General features: G+C 38.8%; 1 protein-coding gene across 3 annotated transcripts; it reads left to right on the forward strand.

Moving 5' to 3' along the window:
- Positions 1–677: 677 nt before the first annotated feature.
- Positions 678–24,248, forward strand: ints1 (integrator complex subunit 1). 3 transcript variants are annotated; one of them, XM_026257728.1, is made up of 48 exons: positions 678–784; positions 1,208–1,296; positions 1,391–1,678; positions 2,534–2,730; positions 2,813–2,950; positions 3,031–3,190; positions 3,280–3,385; positions 4,162–4,348; positions 4,442–4,587; positions 4,711–4,852; positions 5,018–5,194; positions 5,283–5,391; positions 5,485–5,605; positions 5,904–5,981; positions 6,059–6,216; positions 6,319–6,415; positions 6,631–6,722; positions 6,798–6,858; positions 6,939–7,136; positions 7,304–7,433; positions 7,522–7,701; positions 8,396–8,545; positions 8,627–8,800; positions 8,884–8,988; positions 9,074–9,241; positions 9,333–9,444; positions 9,522–9,680; positions 10,278–10,424; positions 10,512–10,610; positions 10,715–10,839; positions 12,045–12,299; positions 12,383–12,542; positions 12,657–12,788; positions 14,158–14,338; positions 15,282–15,405; positions 15,709–15,836; positions 15,913–16,000; positions 16,551–16,798; positions 19,198–19,327; positions 19,412–19,545; positions 20,681–20,873; positions 21,035–21,156; positions 21,260–21,369; positions 21,462–21,572; positions 22,418–22,488; positions 22,580–22,671; positions 22,758–22,867; positions 23,910–24,248. In XM_026257728.1, the coding sequence occupies exons 2-48, from the start codon at positions 1,242–1,244 to the stop codon at positions 24,023–24,025; spliced, it is 6,564 nt and encodes a 2,187-aa protein (XP_026113513.1). In that variant the 5' UTR covers positions 678–784; positions 1,208–1,241; the 3' UTR covers positions 24,026–24,248. The 3 variants fall into 3 exon arrangements, with proteins under 3 accessions (XP_026113513.1, XP_026113514.1, XP_026113515.1); XM_026257729.1 differs by having other exon boundaries at positions 21,465–21,572; XM_026257730.1 differs by having other exon boundaries at positions 20,681–20,864.
- The last annotated feature ends 667 nt before the right edge of the window (positions 24,249–24,915 follow it).

Genomic DNA, 24,915 nt, shown 5'->3' on the forward strand with positions numbered 1-24,915 from the left:
TTTGGAATAGTGACTAGTGTGCCAATGACATCATACAAATATGGTTAATATGAAAAACACTTTATATAACAAGTGGGCAGTTTGGTGTGGCAAATAAGTAAGTAATAAGTCTTGTATATTGACTCAGCCAAAATGTTACTAATTAGGGAATATTATTTTACAAGTCCCTCACAACTGCAATGCTCAGGAAATCTGCCTTGTAGTTTAGGGAAACACATGGGATATTTTGTTCCACTCGCAACATTTTAGAAGTGGCATGCATATTTCATATCTGGAGGGCTTTCAGAAGTGGCCATCCATTGTTCCTGTCAGAGCGACTGTAACCAGGCACATATGCGTGTTTTGTTTCTCCACAGAGGTCAGATTACAAACATATGTTGTTTTTGCTGAGTACCTTACAGTGTGTGTTCTCTGCGGTGTTCTTTTCTGGGTGAAAGTTCTGTTTTCGTTAGTCTGGCAGGCACAGTAATGTCTGTTTCCATGTCTGACATCATTTTCAAAGGGAAGATTCTTGGGAACATTATTCATTGCAGTCCCCAAACGCCTCATACCAACAGTGCCACCCAGAGACGGACAGAGTATAAGTGGTTTAAGCGAAAGATCCCATGATTCTGTGGTTGTTTCCATAGGCAGGGATGAAAAATGAAATAAACAGATGAACATGTATAGACTGTCGGTCACACTCCAGTGCTGTAGATGGCGCTGTCTTAGGAGACTCTCCCACTGCAGCAGAAGCAGAAACAGGACACCGCTAATCATGTAGCAGCGCCTTTGATAAGCTAAGGTAGTTTATAAACATTCTTTTCATATTATCTACTTATTATGTCAGTATATTTAACATATTTTACTGTTAGCAGTAGGTGGTATTTAAACAAAAAGTACATCTCGGCTAATGTTCGATGTTTCTTCTTTTTTACCATGATACAGTATGCTAACTTACCTGCTCAAAAGACTCAAAGACATAGCTTGTAAACAGGACAGAAGACACGGAAATATTAGCTGTTAAAGGCAATAAATGTCGCTTTATTAACACTGCATAGCATGATGAATCAGTCGGTTTTCTTAGTGTAATCATATCAATGCTATCAGCTACATATAACGACGCAGCTTGTATAGTTTACCTGAATGCAGATCGTGTTTGTTTGAAGGATATGATCGTAATTGCTATAATATAAATAAAAGCTTATGGTGTTTATGTCTTATACAGTTACAGTAAGTTGGAACTTTTGGAAATTGTCAAAATGAATCGACCAAAGCCGACAAGCATTAGGCGACCTAGTAACACCAAACCATCAGGTAAGGTTACAGCTGTGATTATGGCAAATAAATAGATTAATTTAATCCTGTATACCCCTCAAATCCATCTTTATCATCCTGTGACGTCTATCAGGTCACCCCCCTCCAGGAGATTTCATTGCTCTTGGAGCGAAGGGTCAGAGCAGTGAGCCGAAAGCCATCCCAGCTCTCTTGAAGCCGGCGTCCAGTGGTTTGCCCCCGGACCGCAAGAGAGAGGCGTCTTCATCTCTCCCCTCTTCCTCTAGCCTGTCAAGTCTTTCCAAACGGCCCAAGCACTCTTCTACTCCACCCAGCGCCCTCACACGCCTCGCTGAGGTGGCTGCTGTTGACAAAAGATCTATATCCCCCTCCATCAAAGAGCCATCCGTAGTTCCTGTTGAAGGTGAGATTAGAAGCATTTTTAATAACAGAAAACTTTCATTCAGTTTAGGGATTTATAGTATCTGTATTTTAATAGTTGAAACCAATGGCAGTGAAATTCATAATTACTGATACCAACTTTGAATCCACAGCAAATATAATTATAGAATTTTTTTTAATATATATATATAAAAAGTAATGTGTAAATATGAACCAATTAAAATGACATGAAGCCTTAAAGGGATACTCCAACCCCAAAATGAGAATTTTCCTTGAATCACTTACCCCCATGTTGTTCCAAACCCTTAAAAGGATGACAGTGTAAGACACCTTGACAGTGTAATTTACTTGGCAGTCTGTTGAACAGTCACAAACCTCCCGGTTTTCATCCAAAATATGTTTTTTTTTTTTTCAGATTGTATTTATTTAAAGAACTATGAAATTCTTCAATATTTATAATTTATATAACAACACAATCATGTATTTTGTATTTTAAAAAAGTGTGCTTGTATTTTTAGTCTTCATCAAATGATTTTTTTTATTGCATTTAATATAAATAAAATGTAACCTAAATGTATTTAGATTTTTTTCTTTTGCATTTTGTTGCAAAATGAAATTTCTTTACTATATTCTTTCAGAGTGTGTGTGTGTGTGTGTGTGTATTTTTATATATATATAATATATATATTTTTTTTTCATAAATGTTCAAGTAAAAATCAAATTCAAGTTCAAGTGCATTTGACTAATTAACAGCAAATATTTTAGTATTTACGTGTTACGTTAGACATTCATAGTCCAATCCAGTGTTCGTATTTTCCTAGACCTTGTTTGTACACCCGGTGTACATTCATACAACATGTGATTCACCTTTTTCCAGTGTCACCTGCTGTGCTTCTGGATGAGATTGAGGCAGCGGAGGCAGAGGGTAATGATGAGCACATTGAGGGTGTGCTCTGCGGGGCTGTCAAACAACTGAAGATGAACCGAGCCAAGCCTGACATGACGCTCTACCTCAGCCTCATGTTTCTCGCCAAAATCAAGCCCAACGTCTTTGCCACAGAGGGTGTGATAGAGGTAGACAGAAACTCCTGTGCTGTAATACTGGAATTACTGTTGCTGCAGGTGACAGCTTCTTAGGTTAAATGTCTTTGTTCAGGCTCTCTGCAGTTTGCTCCGCCGTGATGCCTCAATCAACTTTAAGGCCAAGGGGAACAACCTGGTGTCTGTGCTGGCCTGTAATTTACTGATGGCTGCCTATGAGGAGGATGAAAACTGGCCGGAGATATTTGTTAAAGTAAGTGATCGAGCTCTCCAGCTTTCTGATCTCACTGTAATCATGACACTGATACACAGTCATTGTGGTGTGTTTCCCAGGTCTACATCGAGGACTCTCTCGGTGAGCGTATCTGGGTGGACAGCTCGCACTGTAAAACTTTTGTTGATAACATCCAGACTGCCTTCACTACCAAGATGCCCCCCAAGAGCATGCTGCTCCAGACGGAAACAGGGCGATCAGGGGGAGACCTCAGTGCTGGTTGGTGGTCCAAGACTATTCTCAGTCATTGACTGAAATGTGTATGTTAGGAATATCTAGAAGAATTGACACTGAATACTGTATTTTAGGGAACAGCCCTCATCCTTCCACTCCAGATGAGGATGAAGGTCAGACTGAGCTTTTAATCGCGGAGGAGAAATTGAGTCCAGAGGATGATGGACAGGTCATGCCCAGGTAGGGAAGCACATATATTCAAGACTATGTCCCACCCAGTCTTTAATTATATGCACTAAGTAAATGAATTACATGAAATTTATATTTGCAATGGTAATATTTCTGAAAATGAGAAATGCTTGCATGCTTTACTACATCATGTGTTAACATATTTAAATGTCTGCTGTCTGAATTAATTAATTAATTTATTTATTCTTTTAAATGAAAAATAATTATTTTAATTCAGGTTTGATAACGAAAGTAAAGACTTTTACATTGCTTTGCAAAAGCTTTCTATTTCAGATCAGTGCTGTTCATTTAAACTTTCTATTCATCAAAGAATGCTGAGAAACAAGATATCTTGTTTTCCAAAAAAAAAAAATATATATATATATATATATATATATATATATATATATATATATATATTTGAAAAGCACATCTTTTTACAACATTGATAATAATACGAATCCTTCTGTGACACTGAAGAGTAGAGTAAAAATTAATCTTTGCATTAACAGGAATGAATTCCATTTTAAAAAATAGTTTATAAAAATAGTTATTTTAAAGTATAATATTTCACAATATTACTTTTTTATATATTTGATCCAATAAACACCTTTGTGAGCGCATGAGGCTTCTTTAAACAAAATATTTAAAAAGATCCAAAACATTGAAACAGTTGTGTATGTAACAACGTGTAATATTGATATTTATTTATTTATATATAATAAATGAATGTCTTAAGTAGTCTATAAGATTTAGCTGTGGTATTGAAATGGATGTTCTGGCTTCAGGTACGATGAGCTTGCTGAAAGTGTGGAGGAGTATGTCTTGGAAGTTTTGAGGGAGCAGCTGAACCGGCGTCAGCCCATGGATAACGTGTCCAGGAACCTCCTGCGCCTCCTCACGGCCACCTGTGGTTATAAAGAGGTCCGGCTGATGGCCGTGCAGAGACTCGAGATGTGGTTACAGAATCCTAAGGTACGAAACTGTTAACGGAAGAGAGGAAGCGTCATTGTCTGAGAGTCTGAAAGCGCATACCTACAGGTTTGTTTTTGTCTGGTGATTCTCCAGCTGACTCGGCCAGCACAGGACCTTCTGATGTCTTTGTGCATGAACTGTAACACACACGGCTCAGACGACATGGAGGTCATCTCCAACCTCATCAAGATCCGCCTCAAACCTAAAGTTCTCCTCAACCACTACATGCTGTGTGTCAGGTCGGCATTACACCTTCAGACCTGAAGTCTCAGTTTATGCTCTACATAATTCTAAGTCAGTACTGTAAAGCTGAAATGCTTTTTTTAAAAATGTTTTTCTTTCGTGTTTCTTGTGTTCTGCAGGGAGCTTTTGAAGGCTCACCGAGATAATTTGGGCACTACAGTGAAGTTTGTGATCTTTAACGAGCTGTCAAATGCCAGAAATCCCAATAATATGCAAGTGCTCCATACAGTTCTGCAGCATAGCCCAGAGCAGGCACCCAAGGTGACTTTTCAACCAACCTTATTGGGTTCATGCACATGTACAAATCACTGTCATTATTGCTTATGCTCAACCCTAAGTATCTAACTTTGCCGTAGACCATATGTATTATTTACATGAAGCAGAGACCCGAGAAGTTGAATAACTTTTCTTTGATTTTTCTTTCAGTTTCTGGCCATGGTGTTCCAGGACCTTCTGATCAATAAGGATGACTACCTGCGGGCCTCACGTGCCTTGCTCAGGGAAATCATCAAACAGACCAAACATGAGATCAACTTCCAGTCTTTCTGTTTAGGCCTCATGCAGGAGAGGAAAGAGGCCAGTTATGTGGACATGGAGTTTAAAGTAAAGGCTTTATACCTCTTTTTATTATCTGTAGAAAATGTGATTTTGATGCTTTGCCTGTACATCAATGTCTCTGTTTCCATCTCAGGAGCGTTTTGTCATCCAAGTGACGGATCTCTTGACCGTGTCTATGATGCTAGGGATCACGGCTCAGGTTAAAGAGGCCGGCATCTCCTGGGACAAAGGAGAGAAGAAGAGTAAGAGTTTATTTTTCTCTCTGTCTCTCAGTGCATCATATATCCAGAAATCAAAACTCTGTTTATGCTAATGAGGAGGCATATGTATTTCAGATCTGGAGGTGCTGAGGTCCTTTCAAAACCAGATTGCTGCCATCCAGAGAGATGCTGTGTGGTGGCTGCACTCCGTGGTTCCCACCATCAGTAAAGTGGGACCTAAAGAATATGTGCACTGGTATGAATCAGCTGGTTGTTATTAATGTAAATGGTCAGTAAATATAACCTTAAAATAGATGGAAAACATAAATTAACACTATAGGACTAATTTAAAGTGGACATATGTATCATAATTTATCATTTAATGTAACATATTGCACACGAAACATAATTTATTTGATATTTCCTGACCATTTAACACCCTCGTTAGACTCTTAAAATTAATCTAGCATTTTCTGGCTGCTTGTAAGACTATGTAAACGCTGTAACATATAGCAGATCTTTATTTTACTGATGGTTTCATTGTGTTTCAACAGTCTACACAAAGTGCTTTTTACAGAGCAGCCTGAGACGTATTACAAATGGGACAACTGGCCGCCTGAGAGTGACAGAAAGTAAGACATCAATCTCTGCTTAAGCATTTTTAGTACATTGATTTAATGGATGCTAAAGGATCTCTCTTGCTTGTTAGTTTCTTTCTCCGGCTGTGCTCAGAGGTTCCTCTACTGGAGGACACGCTGATGCGCATCTTGGTGATCGGTCTGTCTCGGGATCTGCCCCTGGGCCCAGCTGACGCCATGGAGCTGGCCGATCATCTGGTGAAGAGAGCTGCGGGAGCTCTGTCTGATGGTAAGACGGTGCTCCTGCATAGACACCAGGATTACAAATAGCTCCGAATTTTTTTAGAAGTGGTCTGTTTTTAAAAATGTCTTCTCACATTATGAACTGTAGACTTGGAAGTGTTGCGAGTCGAGAGGATCCAACTCATCGATGCTGTGCTGAACCTGTGCACTTACCATCACCCAGAGAACATCCAGCTGCCCGCAGGGTACGGCCTTTACCTTTCACCGAGTTTAGTCCCTGCTGTTTCACATCTGTTTTATTATTCAGTGATCCATCAGCTTTATATTGGCAAGTAATCACTGGGTGTCGTTTACTATTGCATTGAAAGTTTAAGCTACATTGTGGCATCCGGTACACTTTTTGTGGGCTGTTTTTTTTTTCTCAGAGAGGTGAGATACTTTATTAAATGTTCCATTTCAGCTATCAACCTCCAAATCTGGCCATATCAACTCTTTACTGGAAGGCTTGGCTGCTGCTGCTTGTGGTCGCAGCGTTCAACCCACAGAAAATCGGTGAGGCCAGATATGATGCAATACTTGCATTTCATCGTTAGAATGCTATTATATCACTGTCGCTGATGGTTTCAGGTTTGGCAGCGTGGGATGGTTACCCCACTCTGAAAATGCTCATGGAGATGGTTATGACAAAGTAAGGCTTGTGCATATTGTGTTGAAATGTGGTTTTATGGGTATGTCAGCACCTGACACTTTCTTTTGCTCGCTTCTCAGTAACTACTCCTATCCTCCATGCACGGTGGCCGATGAGGAGACCAAAACCGAGATGATCAACCGAGAGCTGCAGATCTCTCAGAAGGAGAGGCAGGAGATCCTGGCCTTTGAGAGCCACCTGGCAGCCGCCTCCACCAAACAGACCATAACAGAGAACAACAGCCTCCTGCTGTCCCAGCTCACCTGCCTGGACCCAAAGTATGACTTCCTGTCTATACAACGTGACTTGCAATAGAGCGGCAAAGCAATTTGTCAAAGAACCAGCAATATTTGTGATGTTCAACGGCAGGTGTATTAGACAACTGTTCAACTAGATTAGGATGTTCATCAAGATATACTGACCCAGTCTTTTATTCTGTGCCCAGGGGCCCTCCTCGTAGGCCACCACCTCATGTCCTGGATCAAGTAAAGAGTCTGAACCAGTCTCTGCGTCTGGGCCATCTTCTGTGCCGCAGCCGCAACCCTGACTTCCTGCTCAATATTATCCAGAGACAAGTACACGCTCTCATATACTAGCAGAGCTGTTCTTTATGAAGAGCCATGTTTAAGGCACTTTCTAAATGTCTGATTTCCCCCCATCCAGGCTTCTTCTCAGTCTATGCCGTGGCTGGCTGATCTCGTCCAGTCCAGTGAAGGGTCCTTGGATGTGCTGCCCGTTCAGTGCCTCTGTGAATTCCTCCTCCACGATGCTGCTGATGACTCCACCTCCGTTGATGACGAGGAGGAAGGAGAGAGTAAAGAGCAGCGAGCAAAGAAAAGACAGGTAAAGCTCAGCCATGACTGCACATTGCTGTTGTCTTTTTTAATATTTGTTTTTTCTCCTGAAGTCTTCTTGTAATGTTAGTCAAGGAATCTTTAACCAAAGTTTTATGAGCATTTTTTTTTTCAAATCCTTACTGTAGTAATTTACGCACTGATTGTGTTAGGATGGTCCAAATTGTAAAATATATACAAATAAAGAAATGTGATTAAAATACATGTATTATGATAAAGTAATATATCATAAAAATAAATTAAAGATACACTGCTGTTCAAAGGAGTTCGGTAAGATCAGAGAAATACTTTTATTGCAGCAAGGATGCATCAAATTGATCATAATTGACAGTAAATGCATATATGATATTGCAAAACTAATATTACAAACTTTGTTCATCAAAGAATCCTGAGAAAAATGTATTACAGTTTCTATAATAATAGGAAATATTTCTTAAGCAGCAAGTCATCATATCTATCTATCTATCTATCTATATATATATATATATATATATATATATATATATATATATATATATATATATATATATATATATATATATATATATATATATATATATATATATATATTAGTAATTTTAAATTATTACATTTAAAAACAGTAATTTTTAATTGTAATAATATTTCACAATATTACTGTTTTTACTGTATTTTTGGTTTTTATCCTCATCTCTCCCTGTCAGAGGCAGCAGAAACAGCGGCAGCTTCTTGGACGGCTCCAGGACCTACTTCTGGGTCCTAAGGCTGATGAGCAGACCACATGTGAAGTCTTGGACTACTTCCTGCGGCGTCTCAGCTCTTCTCAGGTGGCCTCAAGGGTGCTGGCCATGAAGGTGCGGAGTTAATTTACCAATCACTAGTAACTGATTCATTTACGCAGTTTAATAAGATGGTTGTTGTGATGTGTGTATCAGGGTTTGTCTCTGGTGCTGACTGAGGGAGCGTTAAAAGACGGAGAGGATCAGCTCATGGAGGAGGACTCCAGAGATGCTGAGCTACTGCCAGGCTACCAGTGGCTCCTTCAGGACCTCCCCAAACTACCTCTGTTTGATAGTGTAAGATGCTTGACGTCCAGCGCCTTACAGCAGGTCAGTCCTCCTACACAAGTACAAGCTTATCAATATCTGTGACTTCCTCAGCTTATTTGAGTTCGTATGGGTTTCCATTTCAGGCCATTCACATGGAGACCGATCCTCAGACCATCAGCGCATACCTGATTTACCTTTCCCAGCATGCACCAGTGGAGGAGCAGTCCCTCCACAATGACCTGGCCTTGGTTAGTCTAAATCTACAGCTTGCCTGAAATAAGCTCAAGTGTAATCTTTCTCTTCTCTCACACCTTGTGTTTCCTGTCTTCTCAGGATGTGGCTCGTCTGATAGTGGAGCGCTCCACTATAATGAACTGCCTGTTTTCCAAGCACTCCTGCAGGCCCGAGTCGGATGCCGTTCTCTCTGCTCTTATCTGCATCTTCTCCACCTATATCCGTCGTATGAGGAAGACAAAAGAGGGAGAGGACCTCTATAGCTGGGTACTAAGGAACACCTAGCTGTACTGGAAATTTAAATTTTGTAACCACTGCTTGTGCACATGAATAAAGACCAAATTTTGAAATCTCGCAGTCTGAGTCTCAGGATCAAGTGTTCCTGCGGTGGACCACAGGAGAAACGGCCACCATGCACATCCTAGTGGTCCATGCTATGGTAATCCTGCTCACACTGGGACCTCCCAAAGGTGAGTATCTCTGTCTGTCTGGCGGTTGATTTAGCACTTGCCTGTAGTAACAGCTGATGTGCTTGTTACCTTTTTAGGGGAAAGTGAGTTCTACACACTGCTGGATATCTGGTTTCCTGATAAAAAGCCCCTTCCCACTGCATTCCTGGTTGATACATCTGAGGAAGCCCTTCTGTTGCCTGATTGGCTGAAGTTGAGAATGATCCGATCTGAAGTCTCCCGATTGGTCGATGCAGGTATTATTAACTTTTATTTAGAAATAAATCTTTTATAAATCAATACCAGAATTGACTGTGGTTTTGAATTTAATTTAATTGTTTCACTTATTTTGGCACTGACCCACATATAAAAGATTTTAGAGCAATGTACACTACTGTTTAAAAGTGTCTTATGCTCACTAAGTCTGCATGTATTTCACCTAAAAATACAGTGACTGCTCTTTTTTTTATTTTTCAGAATCATTACACCAGTCTTTAGCGTCAAATCAGAAATCATTCTTTTGCTGCTCTAAAAAAACCCCATCTCTTATTATTATCAATGTTAAAAGCATACATGTTGTGCAGCTTAATATTTTTGTTGAAATTGTGATAAATGTTTTTCTGTATTTGTTGATGAATAGAAAGTTTTAAGAAAAAAATATTTATTTGAAATCTTTTGTAACATTATAAATGTCTTCAAGGTCATTTTTGATTTATTTTAATGCGTCCTTGCTGAATACAAGTATTAATTTCTTCTTCTTCTTCAAAAAAAAAAAAAAAAATCCAACTTGTACCTGTAGTGTAGTTGAGCTGAGGGGTTATTCATTTAATTATTTTTGTTGGTCACATTGTCAGCCCTGCAGGATCTGGAGCCCCAGCAGCTGCTGTTGTTCGTCCAGTCCTTCGGGATCCCCGTCTCCAGCATGAGCAAACTGCTCCAGTATCTGGACCAGACCGTGTCCCATGATCCTCAAACACTGGAGCAGAACATCATGGACAAGAGTGAGGATTTCATTTGGTATACTCTGTTCTCCCATGTTTGAGTGTGTGTGAAGTAACACTAACATCATGGATGTTTCTACCTGTTAGACTACATGGCTCATCTAGTGGAGGTCCAGCATGAGAGAGGAGCCACAGGTGGACACACGTTTCACCGTTTACTCAGTGCTTCACTTCCTCCGCGCAGAGGTCAGGATCAGTGCCCTGCACCGGGGCTTCTGTCAGCACTGATTAATGGTGCTGTTTCGCTCCGTTTGTACTAATGAGTCCTTTGCTGATCTGATGCGTTCCAGACAGCTCCGAGGTGAGCAGAGCTAAGGTTACTGTTGAAACGGCCCATGGCTCCGTGAAGATGAGAGCAGTGAGTCAGGTGCCCGTGATCGGCCCAGAGGACGATCTCGCTGGGATCCTACTACAGGTGCAACATCTCACTTTGATATGCTTATGCTGCTTCATTAGAGGGGTTCTTTCTCCTGGCAAGATTTAATTCTGTCATTCTGTTTATTAATATAAGATCTTTTCAGAGCTGTAGAACAGCTGCTGTGCTTCTGACATGGTCTCTGTTTGGCATGCTTTGTGTCTCGATCACTCTTTACTAAAACCTGGGAAATATTGTCATTTAATACACCGTAATGCATCACTATATGAATATTATTGGATTGTGATGAAATAAGTAAGAAACACTTGATCGGATTTAAAGGAATAGTTCACCCCAAAATTCTGTCATTTGCTAACTCTTGTGGCATTCCACAGACTTTCCTTCATCTTTGAAACACACATGAAGATATTATGATGAAACCTGAGATATCTTTATCCCTCCATTGAAAGTCCATTCCAGTAAAAATGTGATTCATAAATACATTGTAAAAGTAATTCGTATGAACCGAGTGGTATGATACATTATTGATATGTAATCCATTTATTCATATAGAAACATTGATTAGTGTACATACATAGAAGAACACAGTATATCTCAAGTGGGGTACATTTAACCTCAACCATGTTCAAGAACAAATATCATTGGTTTGTCATGTTCCAGGAATATTTTACACTGATAAGCTGTTGTAAACCACTTAAACTCCAAAAGACCTTATGTTCTGACGAGATTTTGTGCCAAATGGTCACACACCTTCATTTTTGGATTTTCCTTGAAGTATATTGGGCCGTTTAATCTGTTTTATTTTCACTTTTGTTTCGCTCGACCCTTCAAAGCGTCACTGACTGACGCTGACGAATCTTTGTTCCAGGGTTTTCTATTATGGAGACAACCCTCTTCACTAATACAACTTGACTAGTGACGAATGAGTTCATGCAAATAAAACAGTACATAAAAAATATAATGAATAACATTTGCAATTAAATGAAATCATTAATAGTATATTAAAATCAATAATAAATACATTGATAGAATATAAACAATTTTCAATATTACTTTATAAAAAATAAAAAAAAACAAGAAACATCCTACAATATTAACTGTATTGGTACAGCTTTAGTGTACTTAATAAATAATATAATGTATAAATTGTTGTAATGATTTTCAAAAATATGAGTTTAGTTATTTATGGCTTGACGGTGATTGTGACCTTTTAGTTTTCGCTGTATTCTCTTTTCTCCATCTAGCTCTTCCCTCTGAAAGTGGATCCTCGCTGGCCTCCTCCTCCGGTCAGGCCGTTGTCATTAGCTCTGCAGCAGACTCTGGCCCAGGAGGTGCTGCGGGCACGACAGGGTCACGTCCAGCAGGGTGGTCCCGCGGGGCGACTCCTACAAGCCTTAGCAGCCCTTCTAAACTCGGCCCACGCTGGAGCCCTGGTCACGGCAATGCACCACAGCCATACGATCTCCTGCCCTCTACTGCGCCAACTCCATCTCCACCAGGCACATAACCTACACACTCACTATCCACACCGGTGCTTCCTTTTGCTTGCTCATTCACTCTAACTCCCTTTATTCTCTTCTAGCGTTTGGTGTCTCAAGATGTTGGCTTCTCGTCACTGTTCTTCAACACCGTTGTGCAGATGTTAACATGGTTGGAAAACTCAGCGCTAGAGACAGGGCCACTCCACAGCCTCCTGAAATCTCTGGCAGCTCAGTACTCTCACAAACATCGCGTCACAGATGGTGAGTGGCTCCTAATCCTGAATCTTAGCACATATTGAAGCTTACAGCACAGAACCACACAGTGCTAGTCCTAGCATGCTCAGCACGTGTATTGACTGTGTCCTGTGTCATCAGTTCGTACTGGATTTCTCCACTTGGCTGAAGCCCTGGCGTACAGTCGAGACTCTGAAGTGGCAGTGAGGGGCATTATTGCCTCTCTGAGAGCTGGAGAAAAATGCAACGCTGAACCGGAACTCATTCGAAAAGGTATTTAAAGCAGAACTTGTTCATACTTAAATGGGAACATCATAAAGAATCAAACTGTCCTTGATCTTTCAAAATAAGAGTTTATTGCACTTTGTAAGCATACTGTACATCTTGAAAATCAAAACATCCTTTAAACTCACTAAAACAGCGTTTAGTGAAACAAGCTGAAGTTGCACTTTCCAAACTTCACATTAATGCAGGAACACATGACTGCGCACATTTACATGTCAAAGATGCATATTCTGTCCCTGAATTCTTAAGCTGAGCCTTCTCAGTCATGAGGTAATGCAGAGGAAATTAGATCGAGATTATTTTCCTAAATATATAAAGAACTAGCGAGAAGACTTGATGAAAGGGAGTTTAACAAACCTTGTGCTGTCTCAGTCTGTGTAGCACCTGCCGCTCTGCACCTCAAACATATGCTCAAAACCAATTCACAACACATCTTTTCTTCAGTATTGTGATATACACAATGCAGACGTCTGACACGATTGAGAAGTCGGACTTTTCATAAGGAGATTGAGTTATGATGTTATGATAGGCAAGCCAAGGCCACAAAAAAGTCAAAATACAACATATAGGAATTATTCCCAGTAAGATCAATAACAGACAATAGATGAGGGGAATTTTAATTTAATGTTGACTTTAAGCATTAACACAACTTTTTTTTCACAAATTACTTTTTTTCAAACATGGAAAGTGAGTTGTCAAAAGATGTTTATTCAGTGGGCGTAGGATAGAATATGTTAGATCAAATGAAATAGTATGATATAACCTCCTTGAATGTTTTGTGTTTCCTACATTACACAGCACTTGTCTGTTCTGATGTTATTAACTGTAATAGCTCCTCTAGGAACCAGGTGGGGTGTACTCTGACAACAATGTATGCATTGGAAAAATGTTCGTGGCAGACGTAAGGCGAGGAGGGAGGTGTAAGTCAGGTCTGTGTGTTGGTGTTGGAGTGGTTGCCAGCATTAGTCAGTCTCTCCAGAGGGCAGCGTTTGACTCATGCACCAGAATCACCGCCTCTGTCCTTAATGTGTTTCTCTTTATGATTTTAACATTCCGCTCTGAACCTCACCAAAACAAAAAACAACCTCACACACACACACACAGGGCCACACATCCACTCCAGGGCTTGTTTACGTCCAGCGACGGCTTCCACGGCAAGGGATGACTTACATCTTTATGAAAGTTAGTGTGGTGGGGCTGGAGGCCTAGCAGACAGGATTACTCAGAAGCGAAGCGTGATGTAGTTCTCATTTTTGCGATGTGGTATTGGCTTCGATGGTTTGTTTTTAATTTTTTGGTCCTGTGTGTGTTTCACAAGAGTGATGGCATTATAAAACTAAACCCCTGCGTGTCTTAGTGTTGCAGGGCCTCATGGAGGTGAAGTCTCCATATCTAGAGGAGCTGTTGTCCCTGCTTATGACCATCGGTACGGAGACTGGAACCACGGGACACACAGCCGGCCCAGTTTCCATGTTGATCTCTCTGCTGCTTCAGGAAACAGAGGAGCGAGGGGTGAAAATGGAGGTGGATTCCAAAATGTAAGAGTGCAATGAGTCACTCGCTGCCTCATCACAGATTTCCTTACTGTGTGCTGGTGATACTGTTTCTAGGTGGGGAAGGAACACAGTAAAAGTGGTTTACACTCGTTTGATCCTTGTCGAATGGCCAAAGACACAGATTAAATGCACATTATACACAGTGTGACTTGTTGTACCCCAACAGTAAGACTCAAAAACCCCTTCATCAACAACAAACTAGAAAATTATTAATGTAATTATTATTATTTTTACCTCTAATAATGCTGCAGAGTCAGATTTTTGTCTGTTTTAATCAGATATCAAGTTCATAAGATTTGTGTGCATGAATATACACGACTGTATATGCACACAAAACTGTTAAGTCTGGAAAAATGAATATGGAATATTTTTATTCAAAAAGGATGCATTAAATTAATCAAAAGTAACAGTAAAAACAGTTGTTACAAAAGATTTATTTTTAAACAAACGGTGTTCTTTGTATTCTTCAAAGAATCACAAAAAGCACAAAACTGTTAAGCAGCACAGCTGTTTTTCATTTATTAATCATAAAATCTCTTGAGCAGCAAATCGGCTTATTAGAATCATTTCTGAAAGATCATGTGACACTAAAGGATGGAGTAACAATGATGAAGATACAGCTTTGAACACAGGAATAAATGACACTAAGAAGTATATTCGAATAGAAAACTCTTTAATAATTTTTTAAATGGTAATAATATTTCCTAATGTTATGGTTTTTGCTGAATTTTGTGACATAAATTAAGCCTTGGTGAGCGTAAGAGACTTCTTTCAAAAAATCTTACCGATTCCTTAACATGTAAGGAGTGGTGTACAGAATGTTCCACTAATTAGGAGTCACTGTTTTAATTAGTGTACTATTTATTTGCTGGAAACCCTGTGTGTTTTCTTGGTGGATGATGGGTGTGTGTGTTCTTCTTGGCAGCACTGAGTCAACGAAGCCTGGCTCGTGTTCAGGGCTGCTGGTTGACTGGCTGGAGCAGCTTGACCCCGAGGTGACCTCGGTCTGCTCAGATCTTCAGCAGAAGCTGCTTTTTGCTCAAAACAAGGTACAATAGTTTCTCCTAACTGATCCTCATGAGGGTGTGGCTCCGGGGTTTAACTGATACAGAAAATGTGTAAGGATTTTTCAAGGTTATTTTTGTTTTCTTAAGCATTAAATACTTTATCTTTTTAATATAGATTAAATTGTATGCATGGCACAAGTAGTTCATTCATTCACTCACTCGTACATAAATGCAACTCTTGTCCATTATTCAAGCTTCAAAACAAGTGTTGTGAAAATGGAAGAAATACTTCTGAAAGGATTTAATTGCATTTATATGCAATAACTTTGTGGTTGTCCGTCTCAGGCTAAGAGTGGAGTGAGTGTGGCCCCCTCCTACAGGCCGTACCTGTTGGCCCTCCTCACGCACCAGTCCAACTGGAGCACCTTACATCAGTGCATCAGCTCTCTGCTCAACAAACACAGAGACCAGAGGTCACTGGCTCCTCTCTCTATTAAACACTTTCCCTGTACCTCCAGTGTGTGTAACTCTCTTTCATCTGATCTCCAGACTGGACCCAACCTCAGCACTGGACTTCCTGTGGGCCTGCAGTCACATTCCACGCATTTGGCAGGGGCGAGATCAGAAAACCCCCCAGGTCTGATCACAGTTAATATAACAGCACTGTTTTCTAATGCATTTAGATAACAACACCTTTTCAGCATCCTGGCTAGATCGAATTGTCTTATTTCGCATGCAAATAATTTAGCCAGTCTTAAACAGGCTCAAGGCTCCCACCGTCTTGAATATAGTTTATCCTGGTTATGATTGTCCTTATAATATTCTATCGGCTAGAAGCTTTTAGAAATAAGCATAAATGACTTATGACATGGAAGATGTTGTAGAAATTAATTAGTCAGAAGGTGTGAGAATGCACCCTGCAGATGTACTTTACATGTGGAGTTCTTAAAGGTACAGTAGCCTAAACAGTCAGGTTTATTTTAAGGACCAACAAGAGCGTAGACAATAGTCACTGACTGCTGTAAGAATAAAGTCATTTTGTTATAGAATAGGCCCCTTCATAACTATTTTATTGTTAACCAGGTTCAAGCATAATTTGTAATGGTCTAAAACTCCAATGTCTAGCCTCAAGCTGTATGTTTTTGTAAGTGTATATGTATAAGATGGGGTTTTGTGTGTCTCTGCAGAAGCGCACGGAGCAGTTTGTGTTGAAGCTGTCTTCTGAGGAGCTCATAAGTCTGGTGGACCTCATTCTGTCTGAGTCAGAGCTGAGCTGCCGTGACTCAGACACCTCCAAGAGCGCTTTGGACCAGGTCTCCTGCTCTCTTCTCCAGTCACGCTTGCCCCTCCTGCACAGCTGTCTCCACTCGGACCTGGACAACATCAAGAAAGTCTCCGAGTACCTCATCAGCTGTGTCAAGAAGTGGGGAGACAGGTACATCATTTCAAGAAAATCTCTCAAAGAAGAAAGATTGATTTTCATGATATGGCTAGTGAGTTGCCACTTTCGTTAAAATGGTTTACTAGTCATGATCTAGCGGTTAGTGCAGGTGCTTCAAACGCATTGCATCTTGGTGCTCAAAGAACAAATAAAGGATTGTTGTTGTTTTTGTCCTTCTCCATAGTTTTCAACTCAAACTGCTTTGCTTGATATTCTCATGTGGCATTTGAGTTTGTATCCGAATTTAAGCCTGAAACTTTATCGTACCGAAAAACTACCAGTATTTTCTTGCTGCCTTAAAAGCTCTGCTATTTCCTTTATGAAGTACAATTTCAGTACTGTTCTAAAAAAAAATAAGTGGATGCAAAAGCCCCCCAAAAAAGCAAGGACATCAGCGTCAGACAGAAGTCAGGGTTTGTACCATGTTGCAAACACTCTCCACCATTACAAAGCGAAAGCACTGAACTTCCTCCTTAAAGGCCCCCTTGAAGACGTTGATAGATGGACGTGATTCCATGCCATTGCTTTGCTTACAGCAGAAATGCTCTACATCAGGCTCAGTGGCAGGAGGAGCTGTAATTAGTTCTTGTGCTGTGAAATGAGAAGCGAGAGCTCGGTGTAGTATAATGAATGCATGAGGATTAAGGCTCCGGCTCTTCCTTTGGCTTCTGTTGTGAGGCGCAGCTCAGACTGGGGCTGTCAAAGAGATCAGACCAGGGGCTTTTTGTGATGGCAGCCCCCCTTCCTTTCGTGAATTTGCCTTTGGTTATTAAACCTCTTAATGAGGGGGAAAAAAAAACTTTGGACAAGGTCAGACAAAAAAACTGACTCCCAGAAATGCAGTATTTGTAAGGGGAGCTAAGCTGTCTTATGATGGAGAATGGGCTGGGGTAATGCTGGCATGTAAAGTGCGTGTTTGGTGGGATAAACAGTCGTGTGTTTGTTTGGCATTCTCTCCGTATCTGTTGCTTGTGAGTACAATGGCAGATTAGCAAGCATAAACCACAATTAAGCAACGACATTGTTGGTAAGAAGGCTTTCGTTTGATTGGACGAGTAGACAAGAGCGTGTGTTCTTCTGTTGGTAATATAGTCTGCTATTGATGCTGGCTGGTTTTTATAGTCTCTCTCACTTTAATCTTCATAGTCTTTCTGGGGTGCGTTTCCCAGAAGCATAGTTGGCTAACTTTGGTCATTAGTTCCACTGAACTCTATGGGTAACGACAGAACTTGTGACTATACTTGCTTATTTATTTATTTTTTATTGATAATTATATATATATATATATATATATATATATATATATATATATATATATATATATTTAAATGGCTCATAATATTTAATGTTCATTATTATTTAAATTGCCAAAATGTCATATAAAAAATATTTTCACAATTCTTAATTATTTAATACAATGTTCTCAATAAAAATTGTTTTTAATACAATAAAATAATTATTCATAAAGCAGTTATGACTGTTTCTGGACGATTGACATTAAAAACTTTTGGAAAGTTGTCTTTCTGTAACATGAGTCTAAAAGTATTATTATAAACAGCGTTTTGTGCATTTCTGAAATATAATAGTTGCTAAAGTAAAAATAATAAGTAAATAAATTAATATTATTACTATTTCTTTAATAATTACAATAATTATTAAAACGGGCAAAAATGTAATATTCATTATTCTTATTGTACATCTTATGTATTTAATGTTTAGGCCAATAATATTTATTATTAATATACAATATAAAAACTAATGGGAAAGTTTCCTGCTACGTGGCATTATTTTCTCACTATAAGAGTATTTTAAACAGCATTTTTCAGATTTAATTAAGAAATCTTATTTTCAGTTATTATTAAGTAATGTTATTAAAACATTAATTTAAGTTTTAAGATATTTCAAGTTAAGTCAACCATTAATACTAAAATATAATAATAGTAATTAATAATGTATTTTCATAATATATTATAATATAATATCTAATCTAATTATTTTATTGCTTAATAGTGTTTTTACTTAATAGTATAGTGTTGTGTACAGTTTTAAAATCTTCTTTAATTGTCTTAAATTTATTTGTCATACCACAGGAGCATTTAAAGTGAACTAGTAAGGGACGAAATGGATAAAAAAAAATGGTGAAAAAGAGAAAAGAAATAGTAACCGGTCACAAGACATGACACATTCAGGCAAACTGATGATAAAAAAAAGTTAATGCTTATGAATCAAGCACTCTTCGTTGTACTTGACATATTACTCATGCAGCCTCTCCTGTAACCATCTGCAGTGTAACTTAGTCACAGCTGTTGTGTGTGAACTGTGAATGCTGAAGTTGTTGGCCTGTTTAAGTAATGGTTCTTTCCAGTGTTGAATACTATGTGTGGTGTTTCCAGTATAATGAGTAAGAGGTGTCAGACGCTGCTGCTGCAGATCTACCTGCACTTCCCAGAGGTCATCCAACACCTCCACCTACCAGAGACCACCCTGAGCGCTGAGGGGGCAGCAGACGGCAGCACCTGCAAGGTAACCGCCGCAGTTTATGACACGTCAGGCCACGAGCTTCCTGTTCACATCACCTGGAAGACTGTTTGTTGTCTGTATATTCAGCTGGATGTTCTCGTGCATCGTCTCATCACTCTGCTAGCCGACACCGGCGACTCCGAATCAGCTGAGAACCGCGCGTCTGATGCCAGTCTGGCCTGCAGGAAACTGGCCGTCTCTCACCCCGTGCTTCTACTCAGGTTTATCACACAAGAGTTTTCCATTCAGTTTAGGGCTGCACGATAAATTGCATGCGATTAATGTCCATCACATGCTTTTAGATGGAGCGGCATTTAATCCACAGAGCCGTAGATCACTGACAAGCTACGCAATATGGCCTTCATAATCGGAAGGCAGTTCATCTCATTGATTCATCTTCATTCAGACAATCACATGAGATTTATCGTGCAGCCCTAATTTTGTTTAAGAATCAGAAATATTCTAGTCCAGCAGGTGCTTTGTGAGTTGATGAAAAGCTAATCATTATTTCAGTCATAAAAATAATAGATAAAAAAATAAAAATACAATATATTGAGATCTGTCTAAATAAACAGTGTGTTCAAATTGATTTCCTATAAATATTGTCATATTTCCTTATTTATTATAAGTTAATATAATTATATTATATTTTTTATAAGTTATTTATATTTTATTGTATAAATAATTTATTCCTCCTCCTGGCGTAATCATAGAATGCATCGAATATAAAAACTATCAAAATAAAACATTTATTAAAACAAAAATCCTGTCCTCAGAGAGCAATAAAAATATGTTGTCAAATTATTGAATTATTATTTTAAAACCTGTCCATTTCACCATTTAATTTAATGAAAATGTAGCCAATCAATCAGTCAATTCTTGATTGTTATTTTTCTTTTCTTTTTTTAAGTGGAGAATAAAATAATAAATAATTTAATAATTAGCCTCGTCAAGAGATTAATATTTTAAATTTAATTTAAATGCCAATGATCAGTTTGGGTTGAAAAATTACCCCTTAAAAGATAATTGATTGTCATTACTGTGATTTGTTTCTTTTTTTTTTTCTTTTTTTTTTACAAAAAAAAAAAAGTATCTTTAGAAAGAAATATTTAAATTCAACATTGAATTTATTAAACTGAACTCTAAAGGCTGCAATGTGGCCATAACGTTTTCAGGAGCTGCATTTGAAATGACATGACAGGTTTGGGTGCGTTAAATATGTTAAGAATTATATTAAATGTGCAATACGTAATATTTTTACATTCATAATTATTCCATTATGACATGAGAAAGTTAAAATAATTTTCATGTATGTGCTGAATGCATAATAGAGTTGTTGTTTTTTTGTTTTTCCAGACACCTGCCCATGATCGCTGCACTCCTGCACGGTCGCATCCATCTGAACCTGCAGGAGATCAGGCAGCAGAACCATCTGACCTTCTTCAGCGATGTCCTGGTGATCCTGGAGCTGCTGCAGCCGCTGGTTTTCCACTCTGACCACCAGAGGGCACTGCAGGACTGTCTGCTGTCCTTCATCAAAGTGCTGCAGGTAGAAAGAGTAGACAGAGCCAATCTAGCAATGTACTCACATTTTTTACACAATTGCAGACCTCACACAGTTGCTTATCTGTTAAATTAATATTTGTGTTCGATATAGTGTACCTACTGCTGGGAACATTTTTTCAGCATTTTCATGTACTGTTCTTGCAGAACTTCAAGAGATCATCCCGTATGCCCGTCATAAACAAATTTGTGCAGTTCATCCAAAAGTACATCAACCATGATGCAGCATCTGCTGTGCCGTTCCTTCAGAAACACTCAGATGTGCTCCAGTAAGACCTTCCTTCCTTTGCATCACGCATGCATTCCTGCATTATCAAATACCCTCAGTGCTTCATTTGCGTAAAACGTTTCCCTGTGTTTTCTGGATCTCAGGGGACTATCCACTGAGAATCCGGACCTGGTGCAGCTCAAGTCTTTGCTCGCTGGACTGACTCTGCCTGTGAAGTGTGGTTCCTCTGAGAGCGCTGCTGAGGACAGAGAAGGTAGGAGCTCCAACACCTCACTCACAAGAGACAGAGTTACCTGCGAGATGATCGTCACCACAGCTTGTCTCTCACTCTTTGTTGTATTTCAGCAGAGGATTCGTCTTCCGGCTCCCTCCCTCTGCTCAACATCTCCGCTTCCATGCCGCTGACTGACATGACTAAATGCCTGAAGAAGATCTCCAAAGGAGAAGCAATTGAGGGTGATAGAAATAAAACCGTTTTCAGACTATTTCCTTTAAAAACTGTACTATTCTTAAAATAGAGCCACATTAAATCATGTATGTTCTCCATATTTAGTTTTTAAGAATTTTTAGAATTAGAAGGCATAGAATAAATGAAATTAAATTCAAGTTGACTTTACATTATAATTAAAATTGAGCTGATTGTTTTACACAAATTTTGGAAGCTATAAGAAGGGAGAGGTGTAGGGGATTTTTTTAATTATAGGCATTTGAATCTTGCAAATAATTATTTATTCTCAATATTTATTTATTATAAAAACCGAAGAATTTCAGAATTATTAAATAATCCTATACATATAAAAATATGAATAGATTGTTTTATAATACAAAAAACATAATATAATTATAGATTTAGTATTATTCCAATTATATTATTATTATTATTATTATTATTACATCAGTATAAACTAAAAATAAACTGGTTTTATTATTTACTATATAAAATACAAATAATATTGGAGATTAAATTCTAGAATTATTTTAAAATTATATGTATTGAGTTATATGCATTATTATATGCATTATTATTATTATAACATTAGCTTTATATGCTGCTCACTGTTTAGGATTTATTATGAGTAAAAACTACTCCTGGTAATGATTTCATAGTTATGTTTGGTTGCACTTCACGGTGTCCTTCTTATAGTGTAATTTCTGTATGAATATTAGTGCTGACTAAATTATAGTAACAACTTGTACTTACTGTAGGGTTAGGATTGTTTGGTTTAGGGTTAGTTGCACTGTAAAATAGTGTTACCGTTTCATATATTGTGATGATGTACGTTTATCTTATTTTGTTCTAGATGTGTTTGAGGGGTTAACTGAAGTGGATGAGAAATCCAAAAGAAATCCAGAGATCATTCAGTATTTTGTTGTAAGTACATTGCACAATGCACACAAAATTGCACAATAAACAGAAATTAGCAAGATTTAGCAAGTACAAGCAGCTTGTCATGTATTATCAGAACGATCTGCAGAGGTTGATGAGTTCCCCTGAAGAAGTGTGCCGCAACATGGCGTTCAGTCTGGCCCTGCGGTGCATGCAGAACATCCCCAGGTGAGGTGCCCGAGGCAAGTATGTAGTGTGTGTTAAATCGAAATGTCATGTACAAATACACTCACCATTATCTTTGCTAACTCTAGTATGGCTGCTGAATTCCTGCCAACCTTCATGTACTGTCTGGGCAGCGGGGACTTTGATGTAGTGCAGACGGCCTTGAGAAACTTGCCTGAATATGTGTTGCTCTGTCAAGGTATGAAAACAGATGATGACCTTATTATAAGAAACCATGATAATTGTTTTTGCTCGCTGCTGTTGTGCAATATATATATATATATATATATATATATATATATATATATATATATATATATATATATATATATATATATATATATATATATATATATATATATATATAAAAATTATTATTATTATTATTTTTTTTTTATTATTATTATTAATGGTTAGTTCACCCAAAAATGAAAATACTGTCATTAATTACTCACCCTCCTGTAGTTTCAAACCCGTAAAATCTTTGTTCATCTTCTGAACACAAAGTAAAATATTTTAGCTGAAATCCAAGGGCTTTCTAACCCTGCATAGACAGCAACAGAACTGACATGTTCAAGGCCCAGAAAGGTAGCAAGCACATCAGTAAAATAGTCCATGTTACATCAGTGGTTTAACCTTAATGTTTTGAAGCTACAAAAATCATTTTAGTGCGCATAGAAAACAAAAAGAGCTTTATTAGACAATTTCTTCTCTTCTGTCTTCAGTGTGTGCTTTCGTTTACAACCGTGAGCGCAAGCTACTGTAGATTACAGTGATTATTACATTTTGAATATGGATATTTTTCTCACAAAAACACATTTTATCATTTTATCAAAACTGTCTTATATTGTGTTCCGAAGATGAGTGACGGTCTTTTGCATTGACATGAGTGTGAGCAATTACTGACAGAATTCTTTGGGTGAATTAACCCTTAAACTAATCTGACAGCATCTGTAAAATGCTGCTGATTACCACAGAATTTGGCTCATTCCTCGGTAGGAAGTGGAAGTTCTAGAAATCTAAGAGGCATTTTGAAAGGTTTTAAGCAGAAACATGCAGCTTGTATTTCCTTCTTTAAAGCACCCCCCCCATGCACCCCCCCCCCCCCAAAAGTGTGTGTGTGTGTTTTCTGTGGAAATGGACGGCATGCCACAGATTCTGTTACCAGTGCTTAAAGATAGCATTTGTCTTTATTTCTTTTTAAAGGAACTATCTCTATTTTGTTTGTTTTTGTTCCCCAGAACATGCTGATATTCTTCTCCATAAGGCGTTTTTAGTGGGCATCTACGGTCAGATTGACACCAGCTCCATGATCACAGAATCCTTGAAGGTCTTGCGCATGGAGGCAACCACATAGACATCCGTTTCAATCATAATCTTGGTCCCTCAGCAGTGTCGTGCACTCTTGATCCTGTTCAGATCTGTATTCAGATACAGCATTTCTAGACGTTATTCCTCAAATACTGAAAAGCATCTAATGTTTCCAGTGATTCTTGTGTCTGCTGGGAGTGAAGCCTGTCATACGTCTTTTTGTCTACTGCTTTGAATAATAAAACAATGAGTTGTAGGAATGCTCCTAAGTTGTTTTTCAGGGTTGTTTTACTTCTTTTCTCTCTTTTTTTTTTTAACACTTGAAGATTGGTATTGTTTGTAAAATAACTCTTTCCGTTGGAGGATAGGGGAAGGCTGTGATCTTTTTCCTTTGCATGATTGCAATTGAGTGAGCATGAGCTTGTCGCTCCCCTTTTCTTCATGTTGTATCCCTAACAGATCTCAGCTATGCTGTGAATGCTGTGATGGAAGTCTATTTGCCATGAAAGTGCAAGTTGTTCTTGTCCAGTGTCACTGATTTCTATCTGTGTGGAGACGGAAAGGGAGAACAGCGCGCCAGCATGCCGGTGAGCCTCGGCTAAATTAACCGTAGTGGTAATTGTTCAATCACACACACCAGAGATCGCTGTGTGAAGAGTGCATGGGGGCTGGGAGTGAGTGTGCGGGTGTCTGGTTACACTGGGGTCTGAGGAAGCGGGCGATCGGTGGACATGTCCGCACTGGCGACTGGAGGACTGACAGCCTCTCACCAAGTCCTCCTGATGAAAGGGCCTTCTTCCTGTGTTCAGTTTCACGCTCTGTGCTCTGCTTTTAACATGTCATAAGTGGAATTTGTGAATCTTCATCTCATCTGTGTTTGAACTTTGCCAGACATGTTTCACAGATAGGGAGCAGGAAGACGTGTTATTCAGTTAC

This window comes from Carassius auratus, unplaced genomic scaffold, assembly GCF_003368295.1.
Source record: "Carassius auratus strain Wakin unplaced genomic scaffold, ASM336829v1 scaf_tig00214480, whole genome shotgun sequence".
Lineage (NCBI taxonomy): Eukaryota > Metazoa > Chordata > Actinopteri > Cypriniformes > Cyprinidae > Carassius > Carassius auratus.

Excerpts from the sequence above, each read along its gene's own strand:
- ints1 (XM_026257728.1), top strand. The coding sequence starts at position 1,242 with ATGAATCGACCAAAGCCGACAAGCATTAGGCGACCTAGTAACACCAAA. Across the intron at positions 7,137-7,303 it reads CTCACCTGCCTGGACCCAAA|GGGCCCTCCTCGTAGGCCAC; the intron begins GTATGACTTCCT and ends TTCTGTGCCCAG. Across the intron at positions 9,445-9,521 it reads CACACTGGGACCTCCCAAAG|GGGAAAGTGAGTTCTACACA; the intron begins GTGAGTATCTCT and ends TTACCTTTTTAG.